This window comes from Macrobrachium rosenbergii, chromosome 48 (genome assembly GCF_040412425.1).
Source record: "Macrobrachium rosenbergii isolate ZJJX-2024 chromosome 48, ASM4041242v1, whole genome shotgun sequence".
Lineage (NCBI taxonomy): Eukaryota > Metazoa > Arthropoda > Malacostraca > Decapoda > Palaemonidae > Macrobrachium > Macrobrachium rosenbergii.
In genome coordinates, this window is record NC_089788.1 from 27,059,415 (window position 1) to 27,081,276 (window position 21,862).

Genomic DNA, 21,862 nt, shown 5'->3' on the forward strand with positions numbered 1-21,862 from the left:
TACCCATCAGTTTCATGCACCACTATATTAAACTCACATGTCACTCACTCAACAGACTTCTTCAGCAAGGAACAATTAACTATCAACAATAAATCAATTCAATGTAGCAATGTTTAACCCTTAATGGACGGATCCTCTCAATAGAGGATCTAAAACAGGTTTTGGGTGGTGGACAGATCCTCTCTGAGGAGTATTAATACTATGCACCGTACGATTTGGCTGTATTGAGCGAGAAAGTTTCCAATACTTCAATGGCCCATAAATGAATTGTGGCAACTCAAGAATTCAGCTTGGCTCAGTCGTGGGCATCTCATGGAATTTAGTGTTGTTCTTGCCTTGAAGGGGGGAAATGTTTTGCGCCTTTCTCTCCCAAGATATCTTTTTATTTATTTGCTCATAAATATACCCAGGGATTGCGGCTGGTTCCAGTTCTTATCTTTTACGATATGATGTCAGTTATAATTGTAATTTTGCAAAGAAATATTAGAAAAAACATGTATAAATCCAAAAAAAAGTTACTACATTTCGCGATCTCAGTAAATTCACGTAAACATTTTACAACAAATATGCTCGGAATTTGTTACCGATTTTATTTCTTATCTATTATGATATTGTGTAAGCTGTAATCATAATTTTACAAAATATAATAAAATAAATTATTAGAAAAAACGTGTATAACTTAGTAATATTTACGAGTGTTGTGTGAAAGAGGCCCCACACAAGGTTGTAAATAGTCACTTTCAACTTCACGTGGAAGGTAAGGAAAATTTTTTTTATTTTTTTCTTACACCACGTGCATTTACATATCTTCTGCTTTCCACTGATGCGTTTTTTCTTAAATTGGCCAACCTTAAAGTTTGCCCATTCTGGGGGGTTGCATGATATATAATGAGCCCCTCCCTCAAGGGTTAATCAAATATACTGTATGACTGAAATATTAGTCAGAAAAAAGGTCAACTGCTTTTAAGGGAAATGCATTGATTATAAATGCATCCATCCCAATGTGAAAGAGAGATGGGGAGAGAGTATATGTCTAAGAGTCGTTTCACCCCATTTAAGTGAGGATTACCTCATGAAGACCCTCCCAGTCTGATGATACAGTATATGTTTTGATGGAGCACTGAACACACTACTTTTCTCTACCCTCTCTTTCCTCCACACATGCAAAACACACACATTTATAACTATGAACTTAATTCATTGCTCTAGTTAACACAGGCAGTGGATTTTAAGGAAATGTGACCATCTGTCATAACTCTTACTAATTCAAGATTTAAATAGTGGTCATCCAGTCGTGGGCTAGGGACACAAACACCAAGCTACAAGACTGGGGGAGAGAGAGAGAGAGAGAGAGAGAGAGAGAGAATATCTTTAGTTAGAAAAAACAGACCTGCTCAAACGCCATAATGCTGGGAAAGACGTTCCTTCAATGGCGGTGGGAACTGTTCTGTGAAGCGTTTCCAGTTCTCCTCGCCAACTTGTTCCTTGAAGCAGTGTAAGATCTTCACAAAGAAAAAGAAAATTAACAATGAATACTAACTCTTAACAATGCTTTTACACAAACAAACAGTGTTACCCAACAGTATAAAAACCACATAAACGAGCAGAGTGCCATATATGTGTGGTGAACAGACTGCCACATACATGAGAAACACAAATGAAAAACAACTTCAATGAAACCCTTTGTTAAGATTAAGTCAACTTACTTTATGGAACATCTCTTTCAAATCCTGCTTTGGATTCACCCATGATGCTATTGCATCACAGAAAAAAATGAAGTCTTCCACAACTCCGCCTGGGTTGACACTGATCATATTGCATACCCCACGGAACGCTGAATCCTTCTCCTCATTATCTCGAATATTACGCAGTGATATACACCTGAGTAGGGTTCAACGTAAGGAACGTTGGTGTGAAGTGCCGTCAACATCAAGAAAAGACCAGGTACATTGAGTCACCCCGTTGACGACAAAACGAAGTAAACGAAGGGAAAGAGAAAAAAAGGCATTTTTAGATAATTTCTCATTACTATTGAAAAATACCAACTACACACAAAAATGGTTCCACCCAAACCTCCGTGGACATCAATGTCACCAATTCTCTACACAGGGAATGAATCTACGAAGCTGGGTGAAACTAAAAATACTGTATTTAATAATAATCATACTAAGCTAAACTACAACAATTACTATATTCCAAAGAGGTTTGTAATGGTATAAATTAATATTACTTCAAACTCAATTTTGTTAAATATAGGACACAGACAAATATGCTAAAAAAATAAAATTAACTGAAGAAATTTGTTCTAAGGTAAGCACAGGAAACACCAATCTCTGAAGTTAATAAGCATAAATTCAAACAATTAAAGGATAGTGAAAAATGTCACACTTACGAAACATTTGGAGCAAAATATTTGCTATGAAAAATAGTGAAGAATCAAAACTAAAAAAAAAAAGAACATGAGAAAGCAGAAAATTATTTTATTACCCAATGACTGCCTAATCTAAAAAGCAAGAAAAGAATCTACCTGGCAGTCATCCAATGGCAATGGTCTCAAAGAAAATTAATCTACTATTTAAACAATTATCTAGTCTTAGGGAAAAAATACAACACATGGAAAAGCATTTCTATACTAGCAACAGAATTACTTATCCTGGGCCACGAAGAAAAAAATTCTCATTAAAAAGTAGTTAAAACCATAATCCAATATATTTCAGTATAAAACTGAAACAAAATACATCTTATTCTGGTTGTTTCAGTTCAAAATAAACCTAAATCCAACTAAAGCTTCCTATTCAATAACTTGTGTAACACACTGTAACATACCTACCCTCCACTTTAAAGGCAACATCAGTGGTAAAAAAAAAAAAAAAAAAAAAAAAAAACTTTTCCAATCATTGCCCTAATGCTAATCAAGACTGGCAGCTACTTATATAAACAACAATAAACTTCATTCAACACTTCATTTTATAACTGCACCATTGCACCACGTTTTTAGAAAGTTATGGCCTAAACATCTAAGTAGTGTATTATGATTTCCTCACATAAAAGTCCATACCCAATCAAGAACACACTGAATTATTTGCCGTCAACACCCATATCTCAATATCATTTGTAACTCCTCACTTCCGACAATCTACTTTTACCCTTACAATTTCCACAATGTACGGTTTAACCATTTTATCTGGTACTTAAAAATTCAGTAACTGTTACTGCTGAAAGACATTCAGACCCTAACAACACCTCTCACTCTTTATTAAAGAGTTTACCAGTCACAGATGTAAATGTAAATCATACTAGGACAATCTCAAAATATTACTGTGAAGCTGTTCTGCTCTATACTTATAACAAAAGCTTAAAACAAAACAACCAGAACCTCCTATATATATAGATTTCACACTAGTGTAATCGCAACCCAGGTAAGTATCAAAGGAATATGGTAAAACAAACTGTTAAAGGTGTGAGAGGGGGAGAGAAGACACCAGGCTAAATAAAAAAAAAAGGGGGGAGGGGTGTAGAGGAGGGGGGAGATTCTGCAGCTGGTGAGGAGAGAATAAAAAAACTCACTGATGCCACACTAAAATCACAAGGGCTTTGGCTTCCTCTTACAATATCTAAAAACAATCCTCAACCCAAAGGGTTATTTGCAGGCCAATACATGGTGTTGCAAAGGATAAAATAAATAGGATAAAATGAACTTGACAATATTAATTAATAGGCAATAAAAAATAAAAATATTCGGGGGGACAGCTGCCAAATTTAATTTCCACATACATTTCTATGCTTACAGATTTTCTTTGAGATGGAATGATCACTAAAGATAAGCCTTAAAACAAAAATTCTTAGAAAAGGAATGAACATGAAAAAAAGTTAACAGTTAACTGAAAGTGTCTATTAAATTGTATATGTCACAATACACTGCAGAAGTGAAGTGCCTACTGACAATGGCCAAAGCAATTCCTTGTGGCTTTCATTACATAAAATTAAAACTAAAAAGGCACCATGTCTAAATGTATCAAGGAAAATAAATATGTGATATGAGCATATAATGCATATGTGTAGCTGTCAATTACAATGGTAAACTACAAAATTAAAATAGCTTCAGTGTATGCCAAGGTATTTCAAAAAGACAAGCCTGACACATGGTAATGATTGCTTGTTTTAATTCCTTCGATCACACTACTGAAACTATTGGTTCAAACTTTTTTATGGTCTCTGTGGGTCAGCTGGCAGCATCCTTACCATTCATTTTAGAGTTCTTGGTTCAATCCCAATGTGAATTAGAATTTGATTACCAAAACTATTTCTAAGTATATTCTCTAAAACTAATTACAACTAAACACTTACACCAAAATCCAACAAAATTCTTACCAACTCCATAAATTTCAAAAATTCCACAATTCCTCTTACCATCTTGTCTATTTCTTACTAAGAAAATTTTTCAACATTAACTACATTTTGCAGCCAGTAAAACCACCTATTTTCAAATACCATACTTTATAAAGCAACCAAGATCCTAATCCTAATTCACTAAATAAAATGCTGTGTTACGCAGCAAGTTGCTGCAAGCATCTCAGACTTATGCTGGCTGTGAGTAGCCTACCATCATCAATACTGTAGTTTGTCAGGTTTTGCTTAAAGGCTTACACAAGCAGTTCTCTCCACTTACTCCTTGTACTATACACTTTTTGCCTGCATTCCCACCTTGGCTCTAGTTTTCTGGGATTTTTCTTTTTAGCCTAATCCTGTTTATACAGATCCTGTTACTACTATATTACCCATCATGTTTAGTGACTAAAAAAAATAAAAATAAAAGAGTAAACACCCTAAAGCCATAACCTAAAAACTATAAAAAAAAAAAATGTACCTTAACCTTTCTAAAACCTCATTTTGACAACAACCCGACCTAAAACTTGTAACTGAAACACATCACATGCATTATAATACTTTTCCATTTTTTCCTTTCTCATGTCAAAAGGGGAAAAGAACAGACTGAACTAACAATGAGGGAGGATCTGAAAAAGGCTGGAATATAAATGAAGTTCTAGAAACATTATCTGTGGAATGATAATAATGCTAAAAGATAATACAACTGAAATCGAGGGTTTACACACCACTGCCTGATAAACTGTTGCAACAGGGGGGCCACTTCATTTGGGCAGACATAGCCTAGCCGTCCAATAGTAATGGCTAAAGAGCACAGCAACACGCAGGAAGAAAAGAAAAGGAGAAAAAAAACATGACATAATAATAATAAACCCATAAGGGGAAATAACTAACAATAATAATTAGAACAACCAATTAATAACTAAGTACAAATAAAAATGACAAGGCAATAATATAACTATAATAATAATAATAAAAAGAATACCATTTACTTACATCAAGTGACATGTAATAAGAATAAATAATAAGTAACATCAGGTTAGCTAATAAAATGTATAAATTACCTTATTTTATAAAGGAGAGGCAAAGGATACGAAACTATCACAAAATAACGCTCCCTTCAAATGGGGTATAAGTTGGTCAAACCAAAATGCAAAGCATCTCCCTAAAATACTTTTACTTGGAAAAGCTAAAATTCTCGTGCATACTATAATTACAAATACTGTGATCTTATATACTATTGTCTGTGACAAAGTAACTTAAACACTGCAAAACAAAAGGTTAGACTTTGTGGTACTTCCTTCGTAGAACCATTTGAGTGGATCATGTAAAACAATATAACATGGCAAGTACTCATTAAAGAAAAACAAATTTAAGCTTGTAAGAGTTCACAACTAAGGGAGTAATAGCTGCAATATCCCTACAAAATTAAAGGTATTGCACTGAATACTTACCTTTCTCAAAATTCAAAAATCAATAAAAAAAAATTTTACTAAATAATAATGCTCCCTGTGCCTATTTTCCCTAATATGCTACTGTAAACTATATTCATTAATATGCAACTACTAAACAGCTTGGAGAAAATATTCCCATTACAACACCCAACAAGGACAACATACACAACTTGAATGTTTGGAGTGCTTTGGGTAATTGTTGAGCATGAAACCTGTATCAAAATCAGAATCCTCGTAAATAGTAAATGTCATATATTCTTATGAAAAAAACCAAAATGCTACTCAACATATTTTTTACACTACTCAACCCATGATATGAAAGCAACACAAAATTGTCCCAGAGTAAAGGATTGTTCAAACATTATATAATTTAGGCTCGGGCGTGTTTCCAACTCGCTTGTCAAAATAAAATGACTTTGATAAAAAAAATAATAATAATTGGCAATGTAAAAGTTTCCCTTAATATCTAATATGCATAAAAAGTAACTAAATGAACCAAGGACCAATAGGAGTGCACAACTCTGACCATCCACCTACAATCAAGACAGCACATGTTGGAACAAAAAATAACCAGCAACAGCTTTTGTTTTCCAGCCTATAGAGGAGGATAGCACTGCAGTTTTAATTAAGACTAATGGTTAAAATAAGATAAATGGTTTATATACCTATGGGACTGGTAACTCACTCACTATTTCTGAATCAAATGCCTTGACCAACTTTGTTGCTAACAATTTTACATAAGGTGCATTCACGAACAGTTTACAACCAAGTTCAAATTTCTATACTCTAACACTTGCAACGAATTTCCTCAAGTGAAAGGCTCACCCCACCAAGATCTTACACCATAATTTTCTTTCTGAATGAACAGGAAGAAGCACTTACCAATGTGCTCCATTACATTCCAACAGCAGTGCCAAGAGTACCAATTCATTTTAAGAAAAAGTTGCACAAATGCACAACCCACACACAGATTTCTGAATTTCAGTTATTTAACCTTCATGAATGCTGCCTTATGTTACCATTTTCTATACAATTGGTTAACATTCTAATTTAAAAATAAGGACCGACAATCAGACAGCCTGTAGTTACTGGCAACAAAGGGTGTGAAATACAATAACTACCAAGACAGAGTGCAAATTACTGGTATTGTACTTTTGTGTCCAGCAGTTCTGTTTGTCAAATTAGGATTAGTTTATATTAGAGCTCTCCACACCTCCTTTACTCTGGGAATCTTCAAGATCACTTCAATGATTCAACATTGATAAAGGAAGTAAATATCAATGTTTGCAAGCTGATGTAATCTCCCTTGTTTCCTGGCATTATTAAATATTGACAGATTTTTTAAGTACTCTTCACAGTACTTCACTAACAATAACTAAAATATCCTAGTAATATATTAGGCCTACGAATAAGTAATTTGTTTCAATATTAGGCCTATGAATACGTATTTTGTTTTAAAGTGAAAACAACAAACCTATTTCAACTAATTAAATAAATTCCTAGACAAGAATGAAACTGAAAAATTTTCTGGTAACCTAAAGCAACTGCTACCATTTAAAGTAAATGAAAATTTTATGCACAATTTCCAATTATTTATTAATAGTACTGACATGTTCCCAACATGACAGAGATTCAACAAATCTCTGTAAAAGTTACGCACCCACAGGAATAACAGTGTGCCATTAAGTGTAAAGCTCTCCCTTGCCCTCCATGTTTACTGGTGCAGATAATAGGCCTCCAGTAAATGGCCAACATTCACAATTTCACACTACCATCAAGAATGGAGTAATTGGGCCATGCATAACCCAGTTATACAGACTAACGATCAACAAAAATTATTTATATCGATTCCATGGCTATGATATATATACTGTACATTATTAAAAATTTAAAATCCAATTATTGGTGGGTTTATATTAATATTTCAGAAAAGAACAATGTACATGGGGATGGACACGTGGATTAGTGTTATGTTCTGAAAGGGAAAAAAATCATTTCAAAATATAGGGGTAGGTTAGCAGAGCACATTAACTCCCAGCTGCTTGCAGTAAAGTAGAAAAAAATTGTCTAAGCAGAACGTGTATGACATTTATCCAAAGAAAACAACAGTACCATAACAAGGTCTCTACAATTACAGTACTTCAGGATAACAATTACCACTGATCAAGAAGAAAGCAAGAAAAAAAGGGGAAGAGTCCCCATGTTAGAAAACTGTAGAGAATATTTACAAAATAAAATTAGTTTTCACTCAACATACAAACTACTCTTCAAAGGGCATTAGGCAAAACATTATCAACCAAGCAACAAGTGAAGGGTAGGAAGAGGAAAAGAAATAAGGAAGGAGAAGCAAGAGTAAAATTAAACATGTCATAAGTTACACCATTTCTCTTTGAGAAAACAGAATATCCACGAGGAGACTGGCAAGACGGTTCATATTCTAATCTACACAGCTTTCTTAGATAGTAAAAAATTAATCTCAATTTATTCAATCTATGCTTATTCCCATTATCTGTCAAGGTAGAGGAAATTGGAGTTGGCAATCTTGGAGCTTATGCTCAAGTACTATACAAAAACAAGAAACTGAACCAAAACTGTTCATTCTTCCTGCAAAAAGAAATACTGTACTTGAAATACAGAAGCTTCATTCTTTCATTCATAAAGCTCCACAAACTGCAAACTGCTAAAATCTACATGCTGTCTCTTTTAGAACCAGAACACAGGCTTGTGCAAATTGAATTATATATACAGTACTAAGTAGAAATGCCTCTGGAGTACAGATGCAAGATATTACTGCCGTCACTCAGATGGGGTAGCCAGAAGCATGACACATCGAACAATACAATGGGATTCCACATAAACTGTCAAATGTCTTACTAGAAAATGGTCAAGCACCTCAGTTTAACTAACTGATCATGAACTTGGTATATGCTTATTTTACTAAAAGAACATTAAACTCCCAATTCTGTCTACACCAAAATTTTATTAGATCCTAAAGAAATAAAATGCTAAGCAAAATTTCTTGCATAGCCAGGTTATTTATTTCCCAATCAATGACTGTCAAGAAATGTTCACAATATTCAATCATGTATGAATTACACTTAATTCAAATAAATTCTTTACTTCACTCAAAGTTCCATCCCTGTCTATAAAATCAAGTACCAAGAAAGCCACACATTTCATAGGTATCAAGGCTTCCACCATGAGAAACAAGATGTAAATTTAAAATAAAATTGTGGATCAGAATGGCTTAAGCAACCATATTTACTAGTAGTTGTTAGCCAATCCTCAAAACATTTAAATTATCTTAAATAAATACAATTTGCTTTTAACCACAAATTAACCTCTAATGACTTCTGAATTAATAGGCTCATTTTCATGATATAAAATTCTCTTTTCACACCCATGCACACAAGCTGTTAAAAATTATTTTCAAGCATTTTGCATTTAAAAAGGTCTGAAATTTTCCAAAACAATGCCACTGACAAGTTTTCCTCTATCTTGAAAGCACTTAAAACTTGAATATATGGTAAAATGAAATTTCAAAAAAGCAAACTGGTTTCATGTCTGTTAACCACCTCATGAAAAACTTTACCAAAGTATGTAACCAAATTATGCCATACTGTTGCATACTACCATGCTAAAGAAAAATTACTTTTAAGGGAATTCTTCATTAGTTGTATATTCAAAACTTTTTTACAGAAGAAAAATTATCCTACAGCAATGGCTAAGTTTGTACTTGCTTATTTAGCAAAGAAATGCTCAGGCTATGATAATTATGAATCAAATATTCAATGGACAAGGAGCAGTAAACCAATGCAAAAACAGCTTAACAGTTCCCTATGAATGAACGTACTCTGCACATAATTTCTGCGCTTGCAATACTTCACTCTCCAATTTCCACGCAGGCTATAAATAAAACCCAAATAACACTCAAAGCAACAAACTATTTAAAACAGGCAAATAAAGAGTTAATGTTTTCCTAATTCCTTTTCCTATTTCAATGATTCATCATAATACTTTAAATCACACTCTTCTTATAATTCAACAAAAAGCTTCACAACACTTTCAATGTACAGGTTTTCAAAAGCTTGCCAAAAATCAGTTAAAAATGTTTCCCCATCTTGCCAACACCAACAAACTAACTGCACACAAAATTTTTTCAACAAATAATCCCACAGTAATCCAACAAAACCCACTCTTTCAGAACATACCAGTGCTCATAAAATCCTGAAAGGCATCAAACTGCAACTTAGTCACAGCAAATAATAAGCATACAAAATATCCCAAAAGACACCATACTTCACACAACCATCAAAATGCCCCAAATGAACACCCATTCCACAAATTACCAAATTGCCCCAACACACACCCCCTTTCCACAAACTATCAAAATGCCCCTAGACGACATCTTTCGACAAACTATTGAAATGCCACCAAAATGCTATCATTTTACAGAAACTATCAACGTGCCCCAAATACCACACATTCTCCTCAAAGTCTCAAAAAGCATTCAACACACCATTTTGATAGATTCTGAGAATCTATCAAAATGACATACACACCACATACTCTCACAAACTATCAAGTTGACCCTAAACCATCACATTACAAAGAACATTAAAATGCCTTAAAACACCGTACTTTCCACAAATATGAGAGAGAGAGAGAGTGAGAGACCTTTCAAACTAATGCTTCTGGACTGTTTACAATTTATAACAGCCTGGTTAAAATGAATACACATAACCTGATAAGATAACATTTTTTGACAAACAGTCCCAAGACTCAAACTGGTCATAAAAGCTACTAATTCCCCCCCAAAATTCTTTGGAACATTTTCATTACATGCTCAAAAACTGGAATATCTATTTTCACAACCAATATCCATACAGATAGATGCCTTACTGATTCCACAAAAGTTTACTGCTTAATCGTGTACAGAAGTAAAAAGATCCTAAATTTACAAGTCTAGTGGGTCAGCCAAAGTGTTTATGCATCCAGATAGGTATCTTCCATTATCTACATTATGTCTAGGAGCAATAAAAGGCCGTAAGTCCTACAAAAACAACTTGCTGCCTAAATTATAGCTCATCTCAGTCCATAAGTAGTAGTAATCTAGTAACAAACAAAGGGATATTTTAAATAAAATACCCAACTTAAACATTACTTGATACATACCCGTGTTTTCTAAAAGCGTCTTTGGTGTGTTTGGTTTATTTATGATGAATATTAAGTCATTCAAGACCAAGTTGATGTAAACACGCATCTCTGTGCCTGAAATACAAGCATGGTGCAAGAAAAATGTAGTGCAATAATTACACACACACCTACTACAGTATACAAAATTTGGAGTCTTCAACATTAATGCATTAAGCAGTCCTTTAGTAACTATGTAGAAAAATTTCATATTTAAATTGCATCTTACATAATTCAAGGGTTTTAGTACATAAAAATCGATAAAGGAAATGTAAAGAAATCCAGTGTTGAATATTTCTTGAAAATAAGGTAAAAATAAAGTCTGGTATAAATGACATTACCAAGAACTTACCAAGTTTAACTGAAATCTCACCGATGGCCCACGTTGCATTATTGCACACAGAAATCAATTCTGGATTTAGATTCTGACCGAGAATGGGCATGAACTCAGCTGTGAAACAATAACTGAAATTAGTACAATAATTACTAATGCAAAGTACAAACATTACAAAACCAACAAAGGTTTTCCTTTTATGTTTCAGTAGCATTCAGCCTGACAGTAAGTACCCCTCCATGAACAATACCTTAGGGCATAATGCTGATCACTGAACAGAGAATATTTTAGAAAACACACTTCCACTTCAACATCCTACACCTAGCCTTAAACCTGACCACACAAGCCCACAACACGTGAATAATACACTTTTTACCTTGTTGTAATGAACTTGACAAGCAAAGCATATGAAGTTATTTTCTTGAAACAGAGGTGCAATTATAATGGTGGCCTGATTTTAACACTACAATATTTGATAAAAAAAAATTATACTATAAGTTTTTCATTTTACTCTTCAATACCCATAATCCATTGTTCTCAATTATATTCCTACATCACTGAAAATTGCCATGTATTTTGCAGTTCAAAAAATACACTAAATTTTAGCTCTGAAAGGGATACAAACAATGTCCATAATTCACTTTACTATCTGTCAATTTTCATAATCCTACTTAATATATGTCAATTGTAGTGTCTTCCAGTACCTAAAGTTTTCCCAAATTAGTTTGTTTTATTTCATGGGATAACAATGATTGCACTTCTACACAATTTAACGAATTACCTGTTCTGCAATATTACACCAAGGTAACCATCATTCCATAATCTTCTTGTAGTTTTAAGTCAAATTTTAAACTGTTATAACAGCCCTATGAGACAACTTACTCAGTGGTCTGGTTAAAATTAAAAAATAATAATAATAATAATAATAATAATAATAATAATAATAATAATAATAATAATAATAATAATAATAATAATAATAATAAAAAGCTGGTACATGCCATCCCTTAGAGTTCACATTTTTATCTCAACCTTGTTAAACTATCTCATTCTTGTTCCCCTCAAATTGGGACCACCTTGATGTGGTGAGGGGGCTCTCGTACCTAGGGATCTATTTTTTTTTTTTTTTTTTAAGTCTGATCCCAAGTGTCCCACATATATAAAAATACACTTTAGGAGTAATTTTGTGGATTTTTCCACTTTTGTCAAAATTACCAAAATTAATAAATAGGAAAACATCATAGCATAGAGTGGAGCTGAATCTGAAACTAAATAGTGGGAACTATGGTAGAACCATCATCTACCTGATAATGTTTGGGCCTGTTTTTTCAGGCAGAACTATTCTGTGGAGCTGGACCATGGATTCTGGGGGGGAGGGGGGGCTTGGTTCTAGGAATAGGACTCTCAGCTTTCTGTGATTAGGATGGGGATGACTGTATTATTACAATACACTCAGTCCTAACAAGCGGGTTTTGCTTACACTTGGGCCATACTAATCATGATGTGCCATCCCCTTTTTGGGGTTGGGTAGGGAGCAGACATTTGGGTGTCAGTTCCCACTTGTGCCATTAGTGGAACATTCAACTTCATAAAAAGCCAATGATATCTTTCCAAGATTTATTAGTATTTTTTTTTTTTACCCTTTATGCAAAGTAGTCATGAAGATTTCAGTACCTCTGGACCCTATGATGTTAAAATTCTGGCACAGTCGATGACTATTGGAACGTCACTCCCGAATCTTAGTATAGATATAAACGCTACAACGGAACATCCTGTTCCAAGTAAAATATCAATTCCTACAGACTCAGAGAGTTTAAAAAGTCAAAAAGAAACAAATAAAAACAAATTGGTAAACTCCAGTATCATAACACTGGAACCATACATAATGGACAATAATTCTAAAATAGAGAAAAGTAATCCTCCTAAAACCCCATCAACACAAAGAAGGAAGTATACCTTAGTTTTACCAGATCACTGAGCTGATTGACAGCTCTCCTAGGGCTGGCCCGAAGGATTAGACTTATTTAACATGGCTAAGAACCAATTGGTTACTTAGCAACAGACCTACAGCTTATTGTGGAATCCGAACCACATTGTAGCAAGAAATGAATTTCTAACACCAGAAATAAATTCCTCTAACTCTTCATTAGCCGGCCAGAGAGTTGAACTTGGGCCTAGAGAGTGCTAGGCCACAACTCTACCGATTCGCCCGACGAAGACCTCCCATCAACACAAGACAACTCATCACCGATGAATGTGAAAAAATAAAAAAGAAATAACTATCGACTCAATCCAATGCTAGTTCATTTTGAACATATTTTTGGCTAGATTTTTGGTATTAAAAGCACAAAAACAGATCTCACCAGCCATATTAGAAAACAAATTATTAAATACACACCCCACACAAGATATGGAATGTAGACATATCAAAAACAATGAATGGCTAACACAAACAACAACCAAAGCCCAATCAACAACCTTTCTATAAATAACCAACATAAATGAAATAAAAGTAACAGTAACCAGCCATGAAACACTAAACTATACACAAGGAACAGTGATGCTCCCAGACAATGATGAAAAAGAGCTACCATCAAAACAAATCTTAATTGACTCCCTTAAATTAAGATACAACAACATACATGACTTGGAATTATATACTGTCCCAAGTAGAAAGGACGCAAATAAACATATTAAAATAGTTGAAATAAAATTTATAAACTGGGAACTACCACGAAAAATAAAAATTCTAGGACTACATAGAGAAGTTCGCCCCTCTGTCCCTAAACCTCTCCAATGTTCTAATTTTCTAAAATTTGGCCATTCAACAAAAAGATGTAGAAATAACGCTATGTGTGCCGTATGTTCTGAAGACCATACAACAAATTGGAAATGCAAAACCTTCAAATGTGTAAATTGCAAATTAAATCATCATGCAAAATCTAAAGACTATATATTTTATCAATATTATACAGAATTACATATGTTAATGGACAGAACTGGCATGCCCGTTAACGAAGCCAAACTCAAACTGACGGTGAGAGGAATCAATGATCCAGTAAAACGCCATTCATATTCAAATACTGTAACAACTCAAAATAAACATAAAGAATCTCAACACAGAATAGCTGAGACACACCTCTCACCCTCCTCTACTACTCATAAAAGCCCAAGAGTGCAGTTGCAACAGACCTCTCTTACATCACAACAGACCTCCCCAGTAACAAGCCCAGTTAATCGTTCAGAAACGAATTCCAGTGATATGGGCAAATCAACAGAGGTTAATAATCCAGATCTGGATACTCATAATGCATTAACATCATCCACAGAAAACTTAATTGACAAAAATAACCATAATTAAAAAAGTAAAGTAATTGACAGCACTCCCTCTAAGGATAAAAAACCTAACATTCCGTTCACAGATCGATCTAATAAAACCCCAGTCTCGCCCATTAATCTGAACAGATTACATTAATTGCATCACAAGTGGAAATCCATAGTGTACCACAATCCAAGACAAATATAAAAACGATTCCCCAATTATGGATAAATCGACTCGCTCTTCTGTACTCTCATCACCATAAATCAACGAAGAAATCTTCAATTAAACATCCCACTGAAGAATCAGAAACCCATAAAATTCATCAAATCACAACCACATCAAATCAACCCTCAACAAGACCAAAGAATAATAATAATAAATCTAAAAATTCAAATCAAAAATTTTATACCAGCACATCGGAGATCCAATATACCTATACCTGAAATTCCTAACAAAAATATTTCAACATCCAATAACGGAACGGAAACATAATTGGGACCCAGAGATCAGAACCATTCCTTCAACACTCGGAACATGATTTATCTTGCGGATGTCAAGAGTGTTTCATCATAATGTACAATCGTTTACCTAACAAAAATGAAAATGTAACCCGAAATTTCATAAATAACTTTACTAGATTCCGAAAATACCCTTAAACATTCCATCAAGATGGCGAACTATGCTTGGAATCCTTAAAACTAAAAAAAAACATGATCAAAACTCAAATAGATTTGCTAATAAGGAAATATGAAGAACCAATCAATGCATAAAATATTCAGCAATCAAACCTAGCTACAAAAAAACCACAAAATAACACAAACTCTCTTAGAATGTTACGGGATATAGCTAAATCAACAATTAACTTACAAAATCTAATGCCAATCCCACCAAACAATGACCAATAAAATAATTCAATGGAACACAATGGATTTTCTACTCGGCTTCGGCTAGGTGAAATCCAGAGAATATTAAAGGAACATAAACCTATTTGCATATATCTGCAGCATATTGGTACAACTCCTAAGATCTTTAGAAACTATAAATTAGCTTGCCACTCACCAATAGCGGATGGCGAGCTAGGAACGGCTATATATGTTCATAACGATTCAACTTATGACCCCTTAAATATTACATCGTCATATCAAATAACCATAATCAAATTGTAAATGGCCCCCTACTTAGTAGGCAACTTTAATGCCCATAATCCATTATGGGACAGCACACGTGCTAGTAACTTGGCTGGCACAAACATTGAGAGTTGCATAAATGTTTAGAATTTACATTGCCTGAATGAAAGTGATTCACCAACGTACTTCTCAAAAACTCATTTAACCTTCTCTTCAATAGATATTTCATTATGCTCACTGGAATTAATCGAAAAACTGGAATGGAATGTCCTAGACGATTCATACACAAGTGATCACTTTCCAATTCTTTCGAATTATTTGAACGGCATAAAACAATCATTTCCCATAAAATATAACTTAATGAAAGCTGGCTGGGATAAATATAATTTACAAACTAGAAATATCCCCACCTTTCCATTAAATCAAACAATGATGTCACAAATGATTTCTTTTCCAGTTTTGTAATCAGTGCTGCAGATAAATGCTTCCCCAAAACTTCTTCAACCCCTAATATATCCCCCGTTCCATGGTGGTCTAACAATTACTCTCTCTTAAATCAAACCACACACACACTAGCACATAATTTGAATAGACTAAAGTCTAGATTAAACACCCTTAATAAAGGCCCTTGTAATATACATATTAAACAAGATAATAGTTATAAATATAAATATTAATCACATTAAACCACTTTACAATATATAAAATGTAAAATTTCGAAAAACAATAATATTCGAAAAAGCTGTCGTGGAAAAATTATATTTCAGAGTTGTCACCAAATACTTCAATTAAGGAAATATGGCACAAAATTCATAAAATCAATGGTAAACATATAAGACCACCTAGAAGCCCAATACAATATAATGGCAACTAAATCATAACCTACAAGATATTACAAATATATTAGCAAAACATATAGAAGATATTAGCGCTTATTCTAATTTAGATGAACACTTCAAAGAACTAGACCACAAAAAAATGAATTATACACTTAATTTTGAAACTGATGAGGACCTTGATTATAATCAAGAATTCAATATGAGTGAACTTAATTTTGCCCTAAAATCATGTCGGTCATCAGCTCCGGGTCAGGATATGATTTCTTTTGAAATGATCCAAAATTTAGCTACACTAGCTAAAGAATTCTCATTAAAATTATATAATAACATATGACTAACGCATGTCTTCCCAACTAAGTGGAGACATGCAATAATCATACCCATCAGTAAACCAGGAAAAGACCCTAGCAACCCCACTAATTATAGGCCAATATCACTAACAAGTTGCTTGGGCAAACTGTTGGAGAAAATTTTATCACCTACCCAATTGGGATCAATAGCTGGTAGATCTACACTAGACCCATTAACTCAATTAGAAGATCATATTAAAAAAGGATTTGAAGAGAAAAAGCTGACCGTTATTCTCTGAGACATGCTCAAAGAATACTTAATATAGCAACAAATAATATAACCACTTGGACTAACTCAGTAGGTTTCAAGTTGTCAACAAATAAAACAAATGGCATTGTCTTCTACAAAGACAAAAGATGGTTGAAACAACAAACCATTAAGTTATATCTTTACAATGAAGAGATAAACATGTGCAATAGTGTTAAATATTTGGGTATAATTTTTGACCAACATTTAAATTGGAAAGATCATATCAAATATATCAAAGCCAAAGGATCTAAAGCCCTTACATTATTAAAGAAAATCTCTCACACCAAATGGGGTGCAGGACGAGATACAATGTTAATGCTGTACAATGCAACAGTACTATCAATTATAAATTATAGCTGTCCAATTTATTCAACTGCCTCAGAAGCAACTCTAAAATCTGTAGATGCTTTACATCACGAGGGAGTGCGTATATGTACAGGAGCCTTCCGCTCACCTCCGTCTCTATCCTAGTAGAAGCAGGCCAACTGCCTCTAAAATATTAGAAAGATCTAATTGCTTTAAGAAGAGGCTTACCCCTTCAAGCAGGCATATCTCTATCAAATAAATATCTCAATAATCAAAATACAAATAACCCAAATCAAAACTCATTTACTAAAAAACTAATCATCTATTGAATTTACATAACATGATACCCAAATTTACCCAAGAAATAAATCACATCACACCATGGACACTAAAAAGGGCAAAAATATGCACATATTCATCATATCTTTCAAAGAAATATATGTTCAACCCAGAAATGTACCTTCAACATCCCATAGAACACATAAGACGGAAGGGTAATCCCTTCATAATCTATACAGATGGATCCAAAAATTAAGCTGGAGTAGGCTCACCAGCCTATTCAAGTGATGAAACTATCCAAATGGGCCTTCCTCTAATATCATCAGTATTTACAGCTGTATTAACAGCCATACGATTGGCTATCCAGATTATATCAAAAAAAGGAATTCCTTCAGCACTCATATTGAGTGACTCAAGAAGTGCAATTGAAGCAATAGGATCATTTAAATCAAATAATCACCTTGTCCAAAATATCCAGTGGGAAATTCATCAATTAATTTACAAACAGCCTTCAAGTTCATATTTGTTGGATCCCAGCCCATGTAGGCATTGAGGGTAATGAGAAAGCAGATAAAGCTGCTAAATTAGCTTGTACAATCCCCCCAACTACTTACGAAAGCTCCCATATCAGACTGGCTAGCATCAGTTAAACCTTTAATTTATAGGAAGTGGCAAAATGATTGGACAAATATACCCCCTCAAAACAAACTAAGACAAATTAAGAACGAAGTTAAAAAGTGGCATTCTTCTACCCAAAAACAAAGAATTAATAAGTAATTTTAACAAGACTCAGAATAGGACATTCCAGACTCACACATGGTCATCTGATGTCAACTCCACACACAAATCCAATAACTTGTGAAAGATGTAACATCCCAATAGCAATCAAACATATCTTGATTGACTGTCCCAGATGGCAACATGAAAGAAATACTTATTTACAAAATGAATCAATAAAGGATATTCTAGCTGAAGGTAATAAATTTTCAATTAATATCATTCTCTTCTTAAACAAAATTAAATTAATAAATAAAATATAATTTTTCCCCTCCTTTTTTTCTCCCTTTTGCCCTCGATTTTTTATTTTAATTTTTTCCCCATTTTTTATTATTTATTTATTTATTCATTTATTTATTTTTTTATGTATTCTTCCTCCCCTTTTTTTTCCAGCCAGAGAACCCTAGAAGGGTTCAGAGGTCTGGTTAAACAAATCATTTATAACTAACTAAATCTCATTCTTGTTAAACTACCTAAGTAATTAATTAAGCTGGAACACATGATAAAACTACATTATTTTACTAACCTTTATCTAAACCTTCCTGTCTGTTGCAAAATTATTGTATTAAAAAAATATTTTCATAAAAATGCATTACTCCAGCCATCACCTCTATTCCTTCCTCATTTTTCCATGAAAAGGAAAATGAACAAGCTTAAGGGGTCAGGAGCTGACCCCTATATGATTAATGGGTTTGTATGAAAAGTTTAACATTACCAAACTAATCATATACTGTACCCTTTGAAACACTAATTAGTTGTGCAGAAAGAAAGCTTTAGTTACCCTGAGTGTGCTCACTGGACACAGGCAGTGGGTGTCAAACAAGCTGTGAATTGGGCATCCACAAACATTAGCATGTCTGGCACTTCAGAACCAGAGGAACACCCTTCCAGAGGTTGCTAGTTGCTTGTATTAGTCCGCACTAGGTAAAACTTGAGCTAGGACAATGCCAAGTATATACCAAGAGAATTAGGAACTTGGTTTAGGGAACCAGCTTCTTCAACGACAGCAAATACCCAATGATGACCAGCCAGAACTTGACCATCCCATCAGAAGAGAACTCCTTCAGATCTGCTATATGGCTCCTTAAAAACACTTCCCGATCTGTTTTCTGGTCATACCAACACCCTTGTGTCAATTACCATGCCCAGTAAGTTGCTATCAGGGAGCATAGAGGTCAACTTGAAATTGATCTAGAGACCCAGTTGTGGCAAATCTCCGTGTTGAAATGTTCCTCTGGAACTAGCCCTTAGAAGGAACAATGATTACGGAAGTAGCAAAGCCAAACCCAGAATGTGAGCAAAAGCCACCTATGGGACCATGATCTGAACAAAGACTTGATGAGCAGTGCACATAACAAAACACAAGGCACGTTACTGGTACATCTTTCCATTGACAACCAGGGTATTTCAACACCTACCAAATCAATACTTAAAATTGTGCATACTACTGATCCAAGGGGGCAGCATATCCTGTTCCCAAAATGGGCAATCTAACTAACAATGATCATCCTGACATTTGTTAAACAAAGGAATACTGATATCTGTGCCTGGCCTCCAAATCATTTATTACCTCTTCCAATATCCAGTTCTCATTCATAAGCTTCCCCATAAACTGTAAGGCCTGGAACCTTTCTCAATTATTCAAATCCAAAACCAAGAACACCATAACACCCATTACTAGAGTGGGATACAAGGATCTCTTCGCCAAAGAGCTGGGAGAAACACTGCTAAAGCAGAAGGCTGAAGAGGAAATGATGGGGCAGAGTGCCAATTCTGGGGCTCAATTCACTAAGGATGGAACGAGCATGTGGTCTTGCTGGGGAAAGGCCAATGCCCACTCAAGTCACAGAGGAGCAAGGGAATACCACACCTTCCATCCTTGCAATACAGCTGTCTTAATGTTACTTAAGCCTATCAGTGGAATTTACATGGACAGTGCAGTTGCAAGCAAATTCTGTGAACATTCCATGAACAACTGTAGCTGAGACTTCTGGAGATGTGTGCTGGTCCAACAAGTGAATCTACAGTGGTCTCTCTTGAGTACATGAAGTTCAACTTACATTTCTGTTTCCACCTTCATAATAGAAGCAAAGCCAGCCACGGGGCAACATGACTACATCTCACCTCCAACCTAAGCTGGACCTTGGGTGGCTCCAACCAAGAAGGTGGTGGTCTTCCTTGAATTCCCACTGGCAGAGGGCAGGAACCAGAATCATGCACTGCAGACAACTCACAGAAGAAAGAGCCTATCACATCAACCACAGCTGCAGCTGGATCAATGTAGTCAGTGCTCCCCTGATCAACATAGGATGAGGCAGCCTTAAGCAAGCACAGGGTGGGTGATGGCCAAGATACACAGAAAGGCTTCAAGGCAGCTTGGTTAGGAAATCACTACCTTGAGCACAAAGGTGAGCAGAGACAATGCCTGATTGGCCTGTGAGTGAGCATTGGCAGAAGAAGGAAGCAGCTGTGGAGGCACGAGGAACAAAGGCAGGGTGCTGCTTGCCAGGGCCATCTGGCCTTGGCATGACGGACACAGAAAAAGATCCAAATACAGAAACAAAGATGTTACAACCTACATCAATGAGACACTGACAAGTACAGTATATAAAGGCATATTATCACAACTCAGACATGGAGTTATAAGCTATGTCAAGAAGACCCCGAAAAGACAATGAGGCATGGTGACAATTCTACTGAAGGGTAACCAACTAGCCTAAGCAAACCCTAACTGGGTAACCATGCCCCACATTCCACTAAACTTTGGTTCAAAATTAACTTGTTGAAGCTTCATTTAAGACACTATGGATGAGTCAGATATGACAAACACTTCAGTCAGCAAGGCAACTGGAGGCCATAATAACATCACTGAGTCCTAGGTTAGAGAGAGAGAGAGAGGGGAGGTGTGTCAGCAGGCACTACACTGTACAGGCAGTGGGAATCTTCTGAGTCCTGGTTAAAGAGACCAGTGAAACTGGTAATTCCACATCATAGAAAAGCGTGTTAACATTAATGGGGTTGCATTGGACAGTGTCTAAAACCAGATATAAAGCATTCTCATTTCCCACCAACCTATTCTGGTAAGAAAATAATGATAGTTTATTCCATTGGCATTTTCATAAAAATAAATTTCTTTTTTTTTTTTTATTACTGTTTTCCTCATCCTACAGCTATTAATTCTTAAATCCAAAACTTTATTGCTATTAATGTCTATGTCCAAAACTTCACTGCTGTAACTGGCTGAA

The 21,862-nt window shown here is 34.8% G+C and overlaps 1 protein-coding gene across 2 annotated transcripts in view; it reads right to left on the bottom strand.

Annotated features, from left to right (window-relative positions):
* Tnpo (transportin 1) overlaps nucleotides 1–21,862 on the bottom strand; it is a 71,862-nt gene that overhangs the window by 5,460 nt on the left and 44,540 nt on the right. For both annotated transcript variants that reach the window (XM_067091507.1, XM_067091509.1), the window contains 5 exons: nucleotides 11,386–11,484; nucleotides 11,016–11,111; nucleotides 5,115–5,190; nucleotides 1,707–1,881; nucleotides 1,391–1,502 (listed from right to left, as the gene is read on the bottom strand). In XM_067091507.1, coding sequence (XP_066947608.1) covers nucleotides 1,395–1,502; nucleotides 1,707–1,881; nucleotides 5,115–5,190; nucleotides 11,016–11,111; nucleotides 11,386–11,484 — 554 coding nt within the window. In that variant the 3' untranslated portion in view covers nucleotides 1,391–1,394. The remainder of the gene's footprint in view (nucleotides 1–1,390; nucleotides 1,503–1,706; nucleotides 1,882–5,114; nucleotides 5,191–11,015; nucleotides 11,112–11,385; nucleotides 11,485–21,862) is intronic.